The 14,933-nt window shown below is 37.0% G+C and overlaps 1 protein-coding gene across 1 annotated transcript; it reads left to right on the top strand.

Annotated features, from left to right (window-relative positions):
- Window positions 1-1,582: 1,582 nt before the first annotated feature.
- LOC129257007 (uncharacterized) lies at window positions 1,583-7,068 on the top strand. Its single transcript, XM_054895240.2, has 4 exons — window positions 1,583-2,109; window positions 2,665-3,035; window positions 4,026-4,383; window positions 4,664-7,068. The coding sequence occupies exons 1-4, from the start codon at window positions 2,094-2,096 to the stop codon at window positions 5,086-5,088; spliced, it is 1,170 nt and encodes a 389-aa protein (XP_054751215.2). The 5' UTR covers window positions 1,583-2,093; the 3' UTR covers window positions 5,089-7,068.
- The last annotated feature ends 7,865 nt before the right edge of the window (window positions 7,069-14,933 follow it).

Genomic DNA, 14,933 nt, shown 5'->3' on the forward strand with positions numbered 1-14,933 from the left:
TGGTACTTTTCCTTCTACAATAGATTTATTTATTAAATAGGTTATTGAGGGGACTAATTCATTTGCACAAGTCTTTAGAATAAATGTAGATATACCATCAACTCCAACAGACTTTTTGTTTTTAAGTGTATTGATTTCTTTCAAAATATCACTTTCTTGTATCTTGTTTAAAGTAAATATATCATCAATATCAAGTACTTGAGGAAAATCTGTTAAACCTTGCGTTTCATCAATAGATACGTTGTTAGCAACACTTGCAAAATGTAGATTAAATTTGTTAGCAGTATCGAAAGCGTCACCAGTGCATGAATGGTTAGCAGATGATACATTACGATTTGATATAAATGATTTTAATACTTTCCAAGACTCATTTCTAGTTTGATTTTGACATAATTTTTCATAATAATATTTTTTTTTTTCTTTTTTAATTTCATAGGTGACTTTATTTCTTAAGCGCCTATACTCTACCCATAACCTTTCCTCTTGTTTAGATTTAGCTTTACGTTTAATTCGATCTCTCTGTTTCATTAAGTTGAAGAGATGTTCATTAAGCCAGGGAGAGTGTTTATTCTTTACACGTTTAGTTTTAAATGGCATATGTTTATCCACAACCTCTAGCAAAAGTTCTTCCCACCTTTTTACCGCATCATTTATATCATCAAAATTTTCTATCTCATTCCAATTTTGGTTTTTAACATCAGACTTAAAACGATTGATATCAATATTTCTACACTTCCTGAAGGTAATATATTTTTCATGGGTACCTATTGAATGGGATTTCCAAATGAGAAAACTCATAGCATGATCACTAAGCCCATTATCGATTACACCAAAAGACCTCACTTTATTTATAGAATTTGTAAGCATATGATCAATTAGTGTTGCGGAACCGCCCACTATTCGTGTATATTTAGAAGTATTAATTTGTTCTAGCGAATAAATACTATTGATTTGATTGTATTTCAAAGTCTGTGAATTACTCGGGCGTTTTAGATCAAAATTTGCATCTCCCATTATTATTATTGAATAGTTAAATCCACTAACAAAAGATAACATTTGTTCATAGTAATCGAGAACCGCACTATGGGAATTAGGAGGTCTGTACCAATTAACAAATATAATAGGTTGAGTGTTTTTTAAATGAGTAACAATCGCTATTGCTTCTATCGAGGACAAAGAATCATGCTCTAATAGCGTAAATTTCAAAGTTTCGTGGATGTAAATTGCAACTCCACCTCCTACTCTATTTCTATCTTTACGGATTATTTCATAATTTGGTATAAGTACCTCACCATCATTGATGCTATCATCTAATCTCGTTTCATTAAGTGCAAATATAAACACGTATAGCTTTCCTAACGAAATATAAATTTTTTTTCATTATTTTAGTGTTTTTTGACACCCTTATTATGTTACGTACGTAACGTGCCCTATCTTGAAAAAGACATCCCTTTTACTTGGTTTTTTTTTTGGTCGCGCATGGTATCCACTCGGCAATGTAAGTGCCCCCCCCCCGGGCCCATATGGTTAGTTTCCTTCAAGTTTCGTTCAGATAATGTAGAGAGAGTTTGGGCTTCTCATTATATAGGAATGACAAAAAGCAAGACAGCTCACGGAGAAAAGGTACTCTACAATCTAATACAATCGGATCGCCTATTTTGTCCGGAAATCTAGTAACAATATATTCTTTAACTTGTTAGCGATGAATAAACTACAATACTTGGAATTCAACGTGCAAATATTTCTTGTTGCTGTGTCTGGCAAGCTTTCGCGTTGTTAAGAACATAAAAAGTACGCATAAAATTTGAATATCTAGGTAAAAATGTCTATCCATTCTGCTTATATTGCCTGTAATTGTAATGCTTGACAAACTCCGAACAAGCTTTAAGATTGCCAGGAATTCAAAATGTTCAGTGAGTATGCAAAACATTTGAATATTTTGTGCGGAGTTTCGTTTACGCGCAGCATTTGCGGGATCTTTTATAATTATTCTCGAAATAGATCTTCAAGGAAATAATCGTATTCAAATGCATAGCAAGGAGAGGACTTTGTATGGTCGTCTTGGGTGAAATCTATAACCGAGCTCCTACACGATGAAAACCATGGCTGGTAAGTAAAACGTGTTGCAATTATATATCATTAAAATTTTACGGAATAATATATATTTAAGAAGTTTCCAATATATTATGGAAAAGATTTCAAGAACAATTAGAATATACGATTGTTAATGGGCAAGGCAGTGACCAGAGTTGTGGCCCTTCATATGACTAGTATATAACTAGTACGTCTATATCACATTGCTAATATATAATATCTTCAAATAAGTGCGAACGGTTTGCTTTCAAAATGAAAGGCCCCAATTTATTAAATTTGTTGAAAAACACAAATTTTTCATTTAGACTGAATGGAATTTGTGCAGTATACCTTTGTGAAGTTTGATCAATTTCTTTTAGAACCCAGTTTAAATTATTTACGCCTCGATGAACTCCCATTTCGAAAATGTAAAGCTCGTTTTCATTTTATAAATTTAGTACGCCTAGGCCCACTCATTTATTTACACCACTTCTCAAACAGAATTAGTAAATTACAGAAGCCCAATCTAAGTGAGAAGCCAAGATAAATATGAAAGATCTAGGATTAAAATCCATAAACTTTTGATTTAAGATTGCAGAAAGAACAAGATTGTGGTTATCGTCATCGCTCTGCTGATGTTGCAGTGGACGGGTAAAGGAGTTGAGGCAGTGTCACAATTCTTGAACGATGCCGCATTCAGCATCGTTGACCCCGAATTGTCTGTGGTGTCGAGACTGATTTCTTCGTCGTCGAGTTATCTGTTTCCTTCGTCGTCATTTGGACTCTTTTCTCAGCCGTCCATGGGTTCTGTTCCAGCGATGACCCCGGTACCAACGATGACCTATACTCTACAGACCCCAGGCCCACCCAATACTCAGAATGTTGTCTCGTCCACCCAGCTGCTCTTTCCAACTCCTACACCTTCCCCGACGCCAGTGAGCACTTCTCCCGCTCCTCCACAGGTAAAATTTGATTCTTTTCTTTCTTTTTTCCTTCCTTCCTTCCTTCCTTCCTTCCTTCCTTCCCTCCCTCCCTCCCTCCCTCCCTCCTTTCCTTCCTTCCTTCCTTCCTTCCTTCCTTCTCCCGTCCGTCCTTAATTCTTTTCTCTCTTTTTTCTTCTCTTTCTCTTCTTTTTTTGTCTTTTTCTTTCTCTTTCTCTTTTTCTTTACTCTTTCTCCTTTTTTTTTCCCTTCTCGTCCTTTTTTCCAGACGGCAGCGCTGTGATTTACCGACGATATCCAAAATTTGGAGGGGGATATGTCGCACCCTCCAACCCCCCCCCCCTTAGCGACGGCCCTGTTTGCTTCACAGATTTTCGACAAAGGACAAAGGCTGTTTTGTCATTGAAAGACTTTTGACAAAAGATTCTTTGCGTTATAGAAAGCATCTGCGTAGTGATTCCGCAAATTCTGTGACGTGTGATCAGCAATCTTTTGAATAAGAAACGTATCGACATTATTTTGCGATATATCGGCCTTCTTTTTTTGAACAAGGATAACGTCTTAAGTAGGACTGCGTACATAACAGAGTTTAGACATTTAGAACAATCGCAATCAAATACTTGCCCTGACATGCTGGAAATGTTCATTTTTAGAATTTCTTTGAACTCGGCTGAATTACAACTAATTGGCAGTCAGTAAATGAGCGACTCTTAAAAAGAATTATTATTTTAGAAAATACAATTGTTTGGTTTTGGGGGCAACTTTTGCATATTGTTTATGTGACCCATAAAAACGGCATCATTATGGTTAATGATTATCGAAAGGTTAATTAGCGACGTCGGTGACAAGTTTTATGATATACTAATGTAAATGAATCCGTTGATAAATATTCCTATCCATCACAATTCCATTCCCTCCTCTTCTGTATGGCAATGTCCGAGAATTTGTTTGAATGACATGCATCATTTCTATTCAAATACTGAATGAATCATATGTTTGTCTTTTTTTCAGAACTTCAATGCTATATCTGGATTTATTAGCCCCGTGTTGCTCCGTGATGACAATTCATTCGATACATCCACAGGGATATTCACAGTCGATGATGACGGCGTTTACGTTTTCGTTATCCACCGACCAGGTGTACTCTTCCTCAATCCCGATCTTACTTTGACCGTGATCCCTAGTGCCAATCCGACATCGAACCAAACTCTCGTCACCCTCGATGACACTGGCGATGGAAGCGTCACCACGACACACGTCGTCGCAGATCTGCGACGCGGTGATCGTGTATTCATCGACAATCCAGGACAAGCTGACGTCTTTGGCACCGCAGATAATCCATTTATCTATAATGGTTTCCTACTTTATCGTAAGTAATCCTCCCGAGGGTGAAGGAAGGGATCATTTCTACTTAAAATAATTTTTCGCCAGGCGACACGCAATATGATTATCATTAATTCTGTGCGAATTTTACAAGATAATGTTTCATTTTACTTTGCAGATTTGGATGCGTGTAAATCAAGTCATGGGTATTCAATAAAGCTTGAAATGTATTTTGTTAATTTAAAACTAATTTAAGTTGACTGATATTGAACTAAGTAATGTGTTATGATTATTAAAAAATAATATTAAATATGTTCTTTTCTCAGATACACCCATCTCACCAGCACCAAAAGTTCGTCAGAGTGCATTCTCGGTCTCCCTTGCCGGAAACCTAAGCAGAGAAGAAGGTTCTATTTTCAGCAATTACAATCCACCAGCCTTGAATATCAATGATGACTTCGACGTCGAGAGGGGCACCTTCCTTACTTCCCTAAAGGGCCTTTACATCTTTCATCTCTCGGCAACTTTCACGACTACGGTGTCTGACGCTAGACCAGCGATTACCGTTAATGTTAATAACGTTGAAAGAGCGAGGGGGTCTGTGAAAGTAAACCCGATACAAATAAGCAACAGCGTCGGTGTAACAATTGCACTGCCAATGGTTCGAGGCGATATCGTTGAGCTCTTCAATGTCTTAGACGACTCAAACATAGATTTCTTTCTCACATTTTCTGGATATCTCCTAGCTTAAACTTTCACACGATAAATGTATTGGTATTTAAACCACGTGACACTATACAATCAACTATAGTCCCTGGCTAATCATTGATTACTAAAGCTTATTTGCCAACCTGATGACGAGATAAAAAACGAGACGGCGAGTTAAATGACGAAAAATCGAGTTGTTGGAATTTGGCAAGTCGATTAGTTTGGGACGAGAAGACAAGATGACGAGTAGGTGGAACCTGGCAAGATGACTTGTTTGGGACGAGAAGACAAGATGACGAGTTGGTGGAACCCCGCAAGTCGACTTGTTTGCGCCAAGAAGGCAACATGACAGGTTCTTGGTAGTCGGCAAGTTGACTTGTTTGGGATCAGAAGATAAGATGACGAGCAAGAAAATCCAACAAATCGTTGTCTTGTCCGAAACAACTTGCCAAGATCCAAAAACGCGCAATCTTTTGTTGTCCCAAACAAGCCGACTTTTCAAGTTCCAACAACTTGCCTTCAGGCTTCTCATCATTTCCGCCTTTTCGTCTTCTAATCTCGTCATCTGGTTAGCACTTATAAGCTTCCGTATCTTTGAAACAAGGAGACAAGATAGCGAGTTGTCGGAACTCGTAAACGAGACTTGTTTGAAACAAGGAGACGAGATTAACGAAATGTTGGAACTCATATCGACTTATTTTTTACATATTCTATTCCCAAATAAGTCGATATGTCCAACAAATGGTCATCTTTTTTTACTTGTCCCGAACAAGTCGACAAGCCAAGTTTAAAAGATTTGCGGCCATCTTGCCTTTTAGTCCTACACAAATCAACTTGTCATGTTTTAACAACTCGTCATCTTTTCTTATCCCAAAAAAGTCCACTTGACGAATTTCAACAACTCGGTCGTCTTCAAGTCATTTAACCCGCCTTACTATTGTTTTATCGTTCTCCTCTCAAATCAAATTCACAAATTAACAATTACAAAAATAATTCGAACCTATTGCTTAAACCAATTATTCAAATCATGCAATATTATTCAAAGAAACCGTATCGTACAAAATGGAATATTACAATTTAATTAATTACAAAATAAGAGAGAAACCAGATAAATAGAACAAACGCTGTTATACCTGCCTCCTCCTTACCTAATTAGTTGAAAGTACGATCGAGTGTATATTATCCTTTTGAATGCCAGTGTATTTGTCGCTACTTGGTCAGTCAGCGGAAGATCATTACTCAAACAACTCTGACTACTAAGGTGTGTAACTGACATATCATATCATGAAAACATCGAGAGACTGTTTCACTTCTGGTAGCCGACATGAAAGCTATTTTCCCCCTATAAAATACATTATATAAAGGATGTCTTTGATGCTTTAATTGTTCATGTTTCACAAGTTAGATTAATGATAGGGTTTCTTTATTTTGTCAAGGATCTGAACAATGTTTTATATCTTTATATAAAATAGGAAAGATAATTATTCGGAATTTTATAAGGGATTAGATCTTTCAGATAAAAATGAGTTTGCGACATATACAGCCAGTATTGTACATTATGAAAAGAGGCATATAATGCTAAAACACATTTGTTGTATGCAATTTCTTATTTTTAAGATAATTTATTTTGATATTTTACTACATTAAGTTTTCTTTATTTTTATCACCCGACGACTCCTTTTAGAGGAATGAATGATTTTATATAGAGTAAAAATACTAAAATTTAAGGAATTTATTAATTACCCATGTTATCCATGCATGTTAAATATTAAGTAGGGTTCATTGATAAACGTGAAACATTGGTATCATTTTAACCCTGCTTCACCAGGTTCTATCATAATGATTATGATCTCTGACAAAATGTAATTCAACCCAAGCTATGATGTTTCTATGTAATTCTTCATTCAAAAGTTTACAAAATCGACGTTCATTCAGTATCATTTTATCGGTGGTTTATAAGAATACTTATTATTGTATATCCACTTATAGTTCAGTTATGATTAAATGGATTTGTAAATTGAAACCATGTGAATTGTAAATTTTCTTATACATTTTGTATCGTATATTTATTTGTTAGCCACCTATCAAATTCCATTCTGGAGTGCAGTGGCGTATCGGTGGGGGGTGGAGAAATGACGAAGGAAAAATGCACAGAAAGGAAACAGGTAAGGAAAAGGAACGGGTAAAAAAATCAACTAAAATAGAAATCAATCTGCCTAAATGTCTTGTAAACTTAGATTCAATTTGCACTTTGAATTCAGTCCTCCAAAGTCTGCTACTTGCAAAACTTAATTTTGCAAGAAATATGTTTTTATTCATTGTATGCTGCTGCAAACTACTTGCCTTAAAAACTATTCGTTCTCAAGAGGTCGCTTACTTTAATGCGTAATTTATTGCACAAATCAAAATTTCAGCTCCCGCTTCGCGCTCGCATTAATTGTTTTAGTGAGATTACAAAGAAAGCTCAAAATGTCAAGTATAAAATACGAGCGCTCTTCGCGCTCGTATTTTATGATTTAGATATTCTCGTCGCCTATTATCTATATGGGGATTAAAATTCCGTGATTTGTCCACATATTTTAGTGGTTTTTCACCTTAGCCGTATGCCAAATGACAATATGGGGGCACATCGCTGCCAAAGAAAATATTGGAAATAGGGCCTATCGGTGGTGATACACATCCGCCGAAAGTGGACTGACGATCGGAGTCGGCTCGACTCCTTTTTTGTTTACACTTTTTTTTGACAGCCGGACTGATGCAGGCTCGGACTGGACCCTCCTTTGAATGTGGATTGAAGGCGGCGTCAGTTCTGCAATTGGTATGTGTATCATCTCCAAGTGGTTTCAGGCTAGCTGGTGCTACCAAAATTTCATAACACGAGCAAATTATGATTTTAACGATTTTGAGTAACCTATTCGGAAAACAAATCCACCTTTTTCTCTTCTATATGAAACCTTATTCGTAAAATATAAATGACGCATCGTCGATAAAAAGTTGCATGAAACAAGCCTCATTTCATACCCAGTCGACGATCCGCCGAAAAGTCATTAATTTCGTTTTTCCAACAAAGCAGCAGACAATAGACGAACGATGGATGCTGTTCGGGCCGCGGGGAAGGAAAGTCCTTTATTGTTGCGGACTGGGAACATGTTTCCATGGTAAATAGGCCTAATGATTTTGATATTTTTTTACCTCAAACTTTTCTTAGTCGTTTCGTTCGTTGCTATGTGCCACAAGGGCTGCGGAACATGTTTAAAGGGGAGGGTGAAGCAGAAAAGGGATTCATCACTTTTTTACAAGTGTATAGACTAGAAAGCCATTTTGGCTGAGAAAGTTGCTTATTTTTTTAGTGGGTCATAATTTCAAGCAATTTTACAAATAAGAAAGAATTCAAACATATCATTAATTTCAAGCCAACCACAAAATCACACCGCGCATTCACCGGTTGCCCATTATCTGCCGTTTGCAGGTAGAAATCAAGCAGTTTTAACGCTATTTCTTCTCGACCATGCATACTTCAATCATAATCACGCACAAGATCGCATATAAAAGAGGAAAAGGTGGATGTTCAATTAGTTATGAACTTTGTTTTTCGAATAGATAGCAGTAAAAGCCATAAAAACTCACTTAAATTCGTGATTTTCTCTTAAAAATTGATATTTGGTAGCACCAATTTCCATTGTTCTCCCATGCATGCATTATGAACGTTGAGATTGGCTCAGGTGCACGAAAGTGACGAAAGAGTGGAATCATAGGCTTATATCTTTTCATCTCATAAAGCAAATTTAATTATGATGGCACAAACTAACACCGTAATACGGTTCCCTTTTCCTGGGACACACTGTACAGGCCTATATAGGCAATTTTGTTTTCTATTTGTCGGAGAAATCTGCATTTAAATGACATCCCGGCACAACATATGGGGACCTCTTGCTTGTATGCTGTCACAAATCTAAAATTGAAAAATCAAAATATAACTTGGTTATTCTTTGATGAATTTCACCAAATCTGCACAATATATATTAGTCTGCTTCTGTTTAGAGATAATAGATATCGACTTCGGACAACGTCCCCCTCGACAATTACCCCGGACAACCACCCCGGAGGAAAAAAATCCCTGGATGACTAACCCTCGGACAACTACCCCCAGGAGAATTACCTTCCAGGATCACCTCTAGGACAACTACTCGATCTCTATTCATCCCATCATAGGACAACTACCATCCAGGACAACTACCCCAGGGCAATCACCACTAGAGGACAACTATTCCCAGGAAAATCACCCCTATATACCCTCCAGTACAACTGCACCTGGACAATATTACCCTTTACAACTATCTCCAGGACAATCGCCTCTATAGAACTAAGGTCGAGTACATCCAAGGACGATGACCCCGTCACTCGAGGTAAATTTATAAACACAACATCAAAAGTAAGTTCTCTATTTATTCAAATCAACATTTGTCTGGGGTTGTCTAGGGCATGATCACTTAGTGCAATGGAAGTGCTGTGCTTGGTGTAAAAGACTGTATGTTGGTCAATAATTTTATTGGTTGTATAGGCCTACAATTCATTGCTGCACATTATTGTTATGAATGTGTGTTTAATTATCCATATAATATTAGGAATGACTCCTAATTGTAATGTCCCATGAATGGAATCCTGACTAAGCATGACTTTGAATGTGAAAAGATGGCACATGGTGCAACCTTGGCATGCTTTTATTAAACTGCTTTCCACTTCATGATTGATCACATTAAAAATGAACTGAAATGAATTTAGATCACTCTTGCGAATTTGAAAATTACTGTCTTTAATTTGTGATTCTTAAGCCGCGAAAGCAAGCATTACTGCAATTTTCACAAAACAAATCATTTAAACGCAGATTTGCTGTTTTTGAAAAGTGTCATTTATTATTATGTTGTGCTCATTCAGCTGTTAAGTCACTGATGTCGCTTATTTTCGAAAAAACACTTCCTAACAACCCTAGCTATATCCCATGCTTGGTTTCAACTTGAATTATTTTGTTATGTACTGGACGATTTGATGGGGTTCTTAGGGGGGAACTTACTTTTGATGTTGTGTTTAGTTCATTATAAGAGGAAGAAGGAGATGATCGATGCCAAGGAAAGAAAGAATTAACGAAATAATAAATAAAGTGAAAGAAAAGAAAGAAAATAAAGAACGAAAAAAAAAAAACCGAAAGTAATTGATGAACGAAAGATGTACAGAACTGATACTGTTATCTATTGTGAATAACTATAATTATTTATAACATTATATAGATAAAAGAAAGATTATGAATATTGACGGTTATATTAATACGGTTACAGGGGCGGATCCAGCTCCCGCCAATCTGGGGGGCCCGAATTTTTTCACCCATATACTCCCCGATCGGCCGCTCAAAGTTGATTTTTGTTTGTTTCTTTGAATGGGTTGTCCCAGTGGCGTATAATGAGCCAAAATTTTTGAAGGGGCTCGATACGGCGTATCGTGTAAAATTAATAGCTAGAAGTTGCGAGCGAGTGAGCAAAGATTTTGAAATTTTACCACAAAAATCAAAGTTTGTGATAGATTTTGGCATAACATTTGGAAAATAATAGGCCTATATTTCACCCCTATCCCTGTCCTTTTTTCTCTTTTATCTGGGGGGGGGGGGGGCAAAACGCTGATATCCTAACAGTCATTTCTAAGCTTTATTCTTATAAAACAACATAAAAAAGTGATATAATCTCATAAGCCCTATTTTAACAGTGCGACCGCGAAGTGCGAGCTGAAATTTTTTGGAATTTAATGTATTTTGCCATTTTATCTTGAAAAATTGAATATTCTGGGCAATGTTTGTGTACCTCAACAAGATGCAGATGTAACTAGATAATTACTGCGAGCGCGGAGCGCGAGCAGAAATTGTTAAAGGTCAAGTCCACCCCAGAAAAATATTGATTTGAATAAACAGAGAAAAATCAAACTAGCATAACTTCATCAAAATCGGATGGAAAATAAGAAAATTATGGAATTTTACAGTTTCGCTTATTTTTCACTAAACAGTGACATGCAAAAACTAGGTGAGTCAGTCGATGATATCCGTCACTCACTATTTATTTTGTTTTTTATTGTTTGAATTATACAATTTTTCATTTTTTACAGATTTGACAATAAGGACCAACTTGACTGAACGATATAGTATAAAACAATGCTATCTACACAAGTCATGTTCAGGGAGGAATTAATCATTGTTTCACTTGACAATGAGGAGAAAATTAGAATATTTCATATTTCATATAATAACATACAAAAGAAATAGTGAGTGGATGACGTCATCAGTCTCCTCATTTGCATACCGACCAGGATGTGAATAGAACTGTTTTGTGAAATTAAGCGAAACTTTAAAATTTCATAACTTTTTTATTTTACATCCGATTTTATTGATGCATTTTCAGTGTTATGCTTTTTGGATTTTTCTCTTTTTATTCAAATAAAATTTTTGTTGGGGTGGACTTGTCCTTTAATATGGGTTCTGGCTTGATCGGAAAGGGACCTGTTAAGGACGTTTTGCAGTTAGCCATTAAGACGATACATATTTCAACTATGAAATAATGCGAGCGCGAAGCTCGCATTATTTAATAGGGGTACGTAGTTTATCATGTTCATGGCCAGCTGGAAAGCGAGGGTGCTGTTTAAAGCACCCCCACGATTTTCTGCAGGTGATACAAATAGCACCCCCTCGATTGATATCCGGTACAGAGACCGCGAACGGCCCCTGTATACCAGGTGGTTTTGGAAGTGTGTGGGGGAGGGGGGGGGGGGGTGTACATGCAAAAATTATAATTATTTTTGTACTCTTTTTTTGAAAAAATGTGAAGCCCCCTTAGCCCCTCCTCCCGTTTCCGCGGCCCATGTGGTACATTGGTGTGCTGAAATGTAGATATTTGACCAAATCCATCTGGTAAATTAATTCAAATTTGGCTTATTTTTTTTCCCCAAACCATTTAGCTGCCCCCCCCTGGCCCCTTCAGACATCATTCCCCCATATCCATGCCGGCCCCTCCTGGGCCTGGGTGCAGTGGCGTAGCTAGGATTTTTTTCCTAGGGGGGGGGGGCACTGGGGGGTCCTTGCTTTTTCAGGGGGGGGGGCACATTTTTTAATGTATGTGTGTGTATGTGTCACAAGGGCGGATCCGACTTTCGCCAATAGGGGATGGGGCCCAAAATTATCTTCACCTATATTTTCCCTGATCAGTCGCTTCTTAGCTTTATTCTTATAAAACAACATAAATATGAAATAATCTCATAAGCCCAATATAAAAAAGTGCGAGCGCGAAGCGCGAGCGATTTTTTTTAAAATCTTTCATGTATTTTGTCCTGAAAATTTAACATTCTGGGCAATGTTTGTGACCCTGAACAAGATGCGTATGTAACTTGATAATTACTGCGAACGCCAAGCGCTATATAGCAGAAATTTTTAATAAATGTTCTAGCATGATCGGAAAGGGACTTGTTAAAGGTCAAGTCCACCCCAGAAAAATGCTGACTTGAATAAATAGAGAAAAATTAAACTAGCATAGTGCTGAAAATTTCATCAAAATCGGATGTAAAATAAGAAAGTTATGACATTTTAAAATTTCGCTTATTTTTCACAAAACAGTGATATGCACAACTAGGTGACTCAGTCGATGATGTCCATCACTCACTATTTCTTTTGTTTTTTATTGTTTGAATTATACAATATTTCATTTTTTATAGATTTGACAATAAAGACCAACTTGACTGAACCATATAGTATTAAATAATGCTAATTCCACATGTTCAGGGAGTAATCAATCGTTGTATCACTTGACAATGGGGAGAAAATGAGAATATTTCATATTTCAAATAATAAAATACAAAAGAAATAGTGAGTGGATGACATCATCAGTCTCCTCATTTGCATACCAGCCAGGATGTGCATATAACTGTTTTGCGAAATTAAGCGAAACTTTAAAATGTCATAACTTTCTTATTTTACATCCGATTTTGATGACATTTTCAGTGTTATGCTTGTTGGATTTTTCTCTTTTTATTCAAATGAACTTTTTGTTGGGGTGGACTTGTCCTTTAAGGACTGTTTACAGCTACCCACAAATACGGTACATATTTCAATAATGGGAGCGCGAAGCTCGAAACTAAAACTTTTTGTCATTCCAACCAAAAAAAGGACATTCTAAGCACTTTCTGTAATCATAAATTGGATAGGTATGCAATTAAACAATTAATGCGAGCGCCTGAAGAAAATTGAGATACTATAGTAGACCTAAAAGCGGGACATATTTTGTAAGATATGGTTAATTGGGTATCATTAATAATGCGAGCGTGAAGCGCGAGCTGACAATTATTGATATTCTGATCTGCAACTGGATAATTTAAGCATATTTTAAATAAAGAACATGCAGGCTGTCTCAATAAACATGCGTGCGCGCGTTTTATTTCTAGATTTAGACCTAGAATCTGGGCATTCTGAATACATCTTTTTAATCATGAAGATCAATAATGCAAGAGGAGCTGAAAACATTTGATATTACAATCTGAAAAAGGTTAATTTAAACACTATTTCAAGTACTGTGTAGGAAAATTGAGAAGTGGATGCGGATCACACATTCACACTTAATGAATGATGCGAGCGCGAAGCGCAAGCTGATATTTTTGTTATTGTTTTAACAAAGGACCGGGACATTCTAAGGAGATTTTGTCATATGAAAATGATGACTATCTTCCTATTATTCCTAAGCTTGTCGATATTCCATTCTGAAAAGACCCAAATTAGTTAATAGGAATTTCATGAAAATGATATTTTCTTATTTGTTAATCTATAATATGCGTATGACAGTGTGGAAGTTGTTGGTTTTAAGGCTTGAAAACTAGAAATTTTAAGCATTTTAAAATTATGATTACGCATTACAATGGTTAATACATTTTTGTATTGCGAGCGCAAATCGCGAGCTGATTTTTTTAAAAATAAAATGTAATGAAAAGGCCTGGGGGTTTTGTTTGCTTATATAGAATTGATATAGAGTACTCACCAATCAAAATGCGAGCGCGCAGCGCTAAATAGGCATAAGTTTTGACAGTCACATCTGAAAATTGATATTTTGAAAACTTTATGGAATACACAAAGACAATAGGAACTTGGCAAATCAAATAATGCGACCACGCATGCAGCGTGAGCTAAAAATGTTGATATGTAGACCATATTAACATACTTTTTACAGAGTGCATTAAATTTGTAAATGAAAAAAATGCTGAAAGCTCGATGTCTGAGCTGAAATATGTTTTGTACATTGACTTCAAAACTTGATATTTTTTAAGCTCCATATCAGCCTATTGAGCAAAATATGAATCATATCGAGCGCGAAGCGTGAGAGAAAATTTTATTTAGTAACATGAAAGATTTTTTTTACAAGTCTTCCCCAAAAATTATTTTATTCACTCGTCTTCCTCTTATTTCTTTTTCTTTTCTTCTTTCTCCCTTTTTTTGGCCCGCCAATTTTTTTCAGGGGGGGCACACCAAATCTCAGGGGGGGGGCACGTGCCCCCCCCCCCCCCGTAGCTACGCCACTGCCTGGGTGTTTTCTTGGAGGGTAGTTGTCTAACGTTAGGCCTTAGGGGGGGGGTACACTGGACTATCAACGAGTACGAGTACGACTGTGATCCCCCACCGTACCCGGGCTCCGGCGCGCGCTCCGGCGCGCCGGCACGCGACCCGGGTGGGGGATCAGGGATCACAGTCGTGCTCGGCGCGGCGCGCGCCCAGGGGCCGATTGCACGAAAGGGTCTTTCCAAGGACCGTCTTTCGTGTCGCCCATGTTTTATGATGCGCTATAAGCGGGGTGTTTCTGAAATTTATGATAAACA

The sequence above is a fragment of the Lytechinus pictus genome, chromosome 3 (assembly GCF_037042905.1).
Source record: "Lytechinus pictus isolate F3 Inbred chromosome 3, Lp3.0, whole genome shotgun sequence".
Taxonomy (NCBI): Eukaryota; Metazoa; Echinodermata; class Echinoidea; order Temnopleuroida; family Toxopneustidae; genus Lytechinus; species Lytechinus pictus.

What these genes read in the sequence shown, in the direction of transcription:
- LOC129257007 (XM_054895240.2), top strand. An exon ending in CTTCTCCCGCTCCTCCACAG is followed by an intron (nt 3,036 to 4,025) that starts GTAAAATTTGAT and finishes TCTTTTTTTCAG; the next exon opens with AACTTCAATGCTATATCTGG. An exon ending in TAATGGTTTCCTACTTTATC is followed by an intron (nt 4,384 to 4,663) that starts GTAAGTAATCCT and finishes TTCTTTTCTCAG; the next exon opens with ATACACCCATCTCACCAGCA.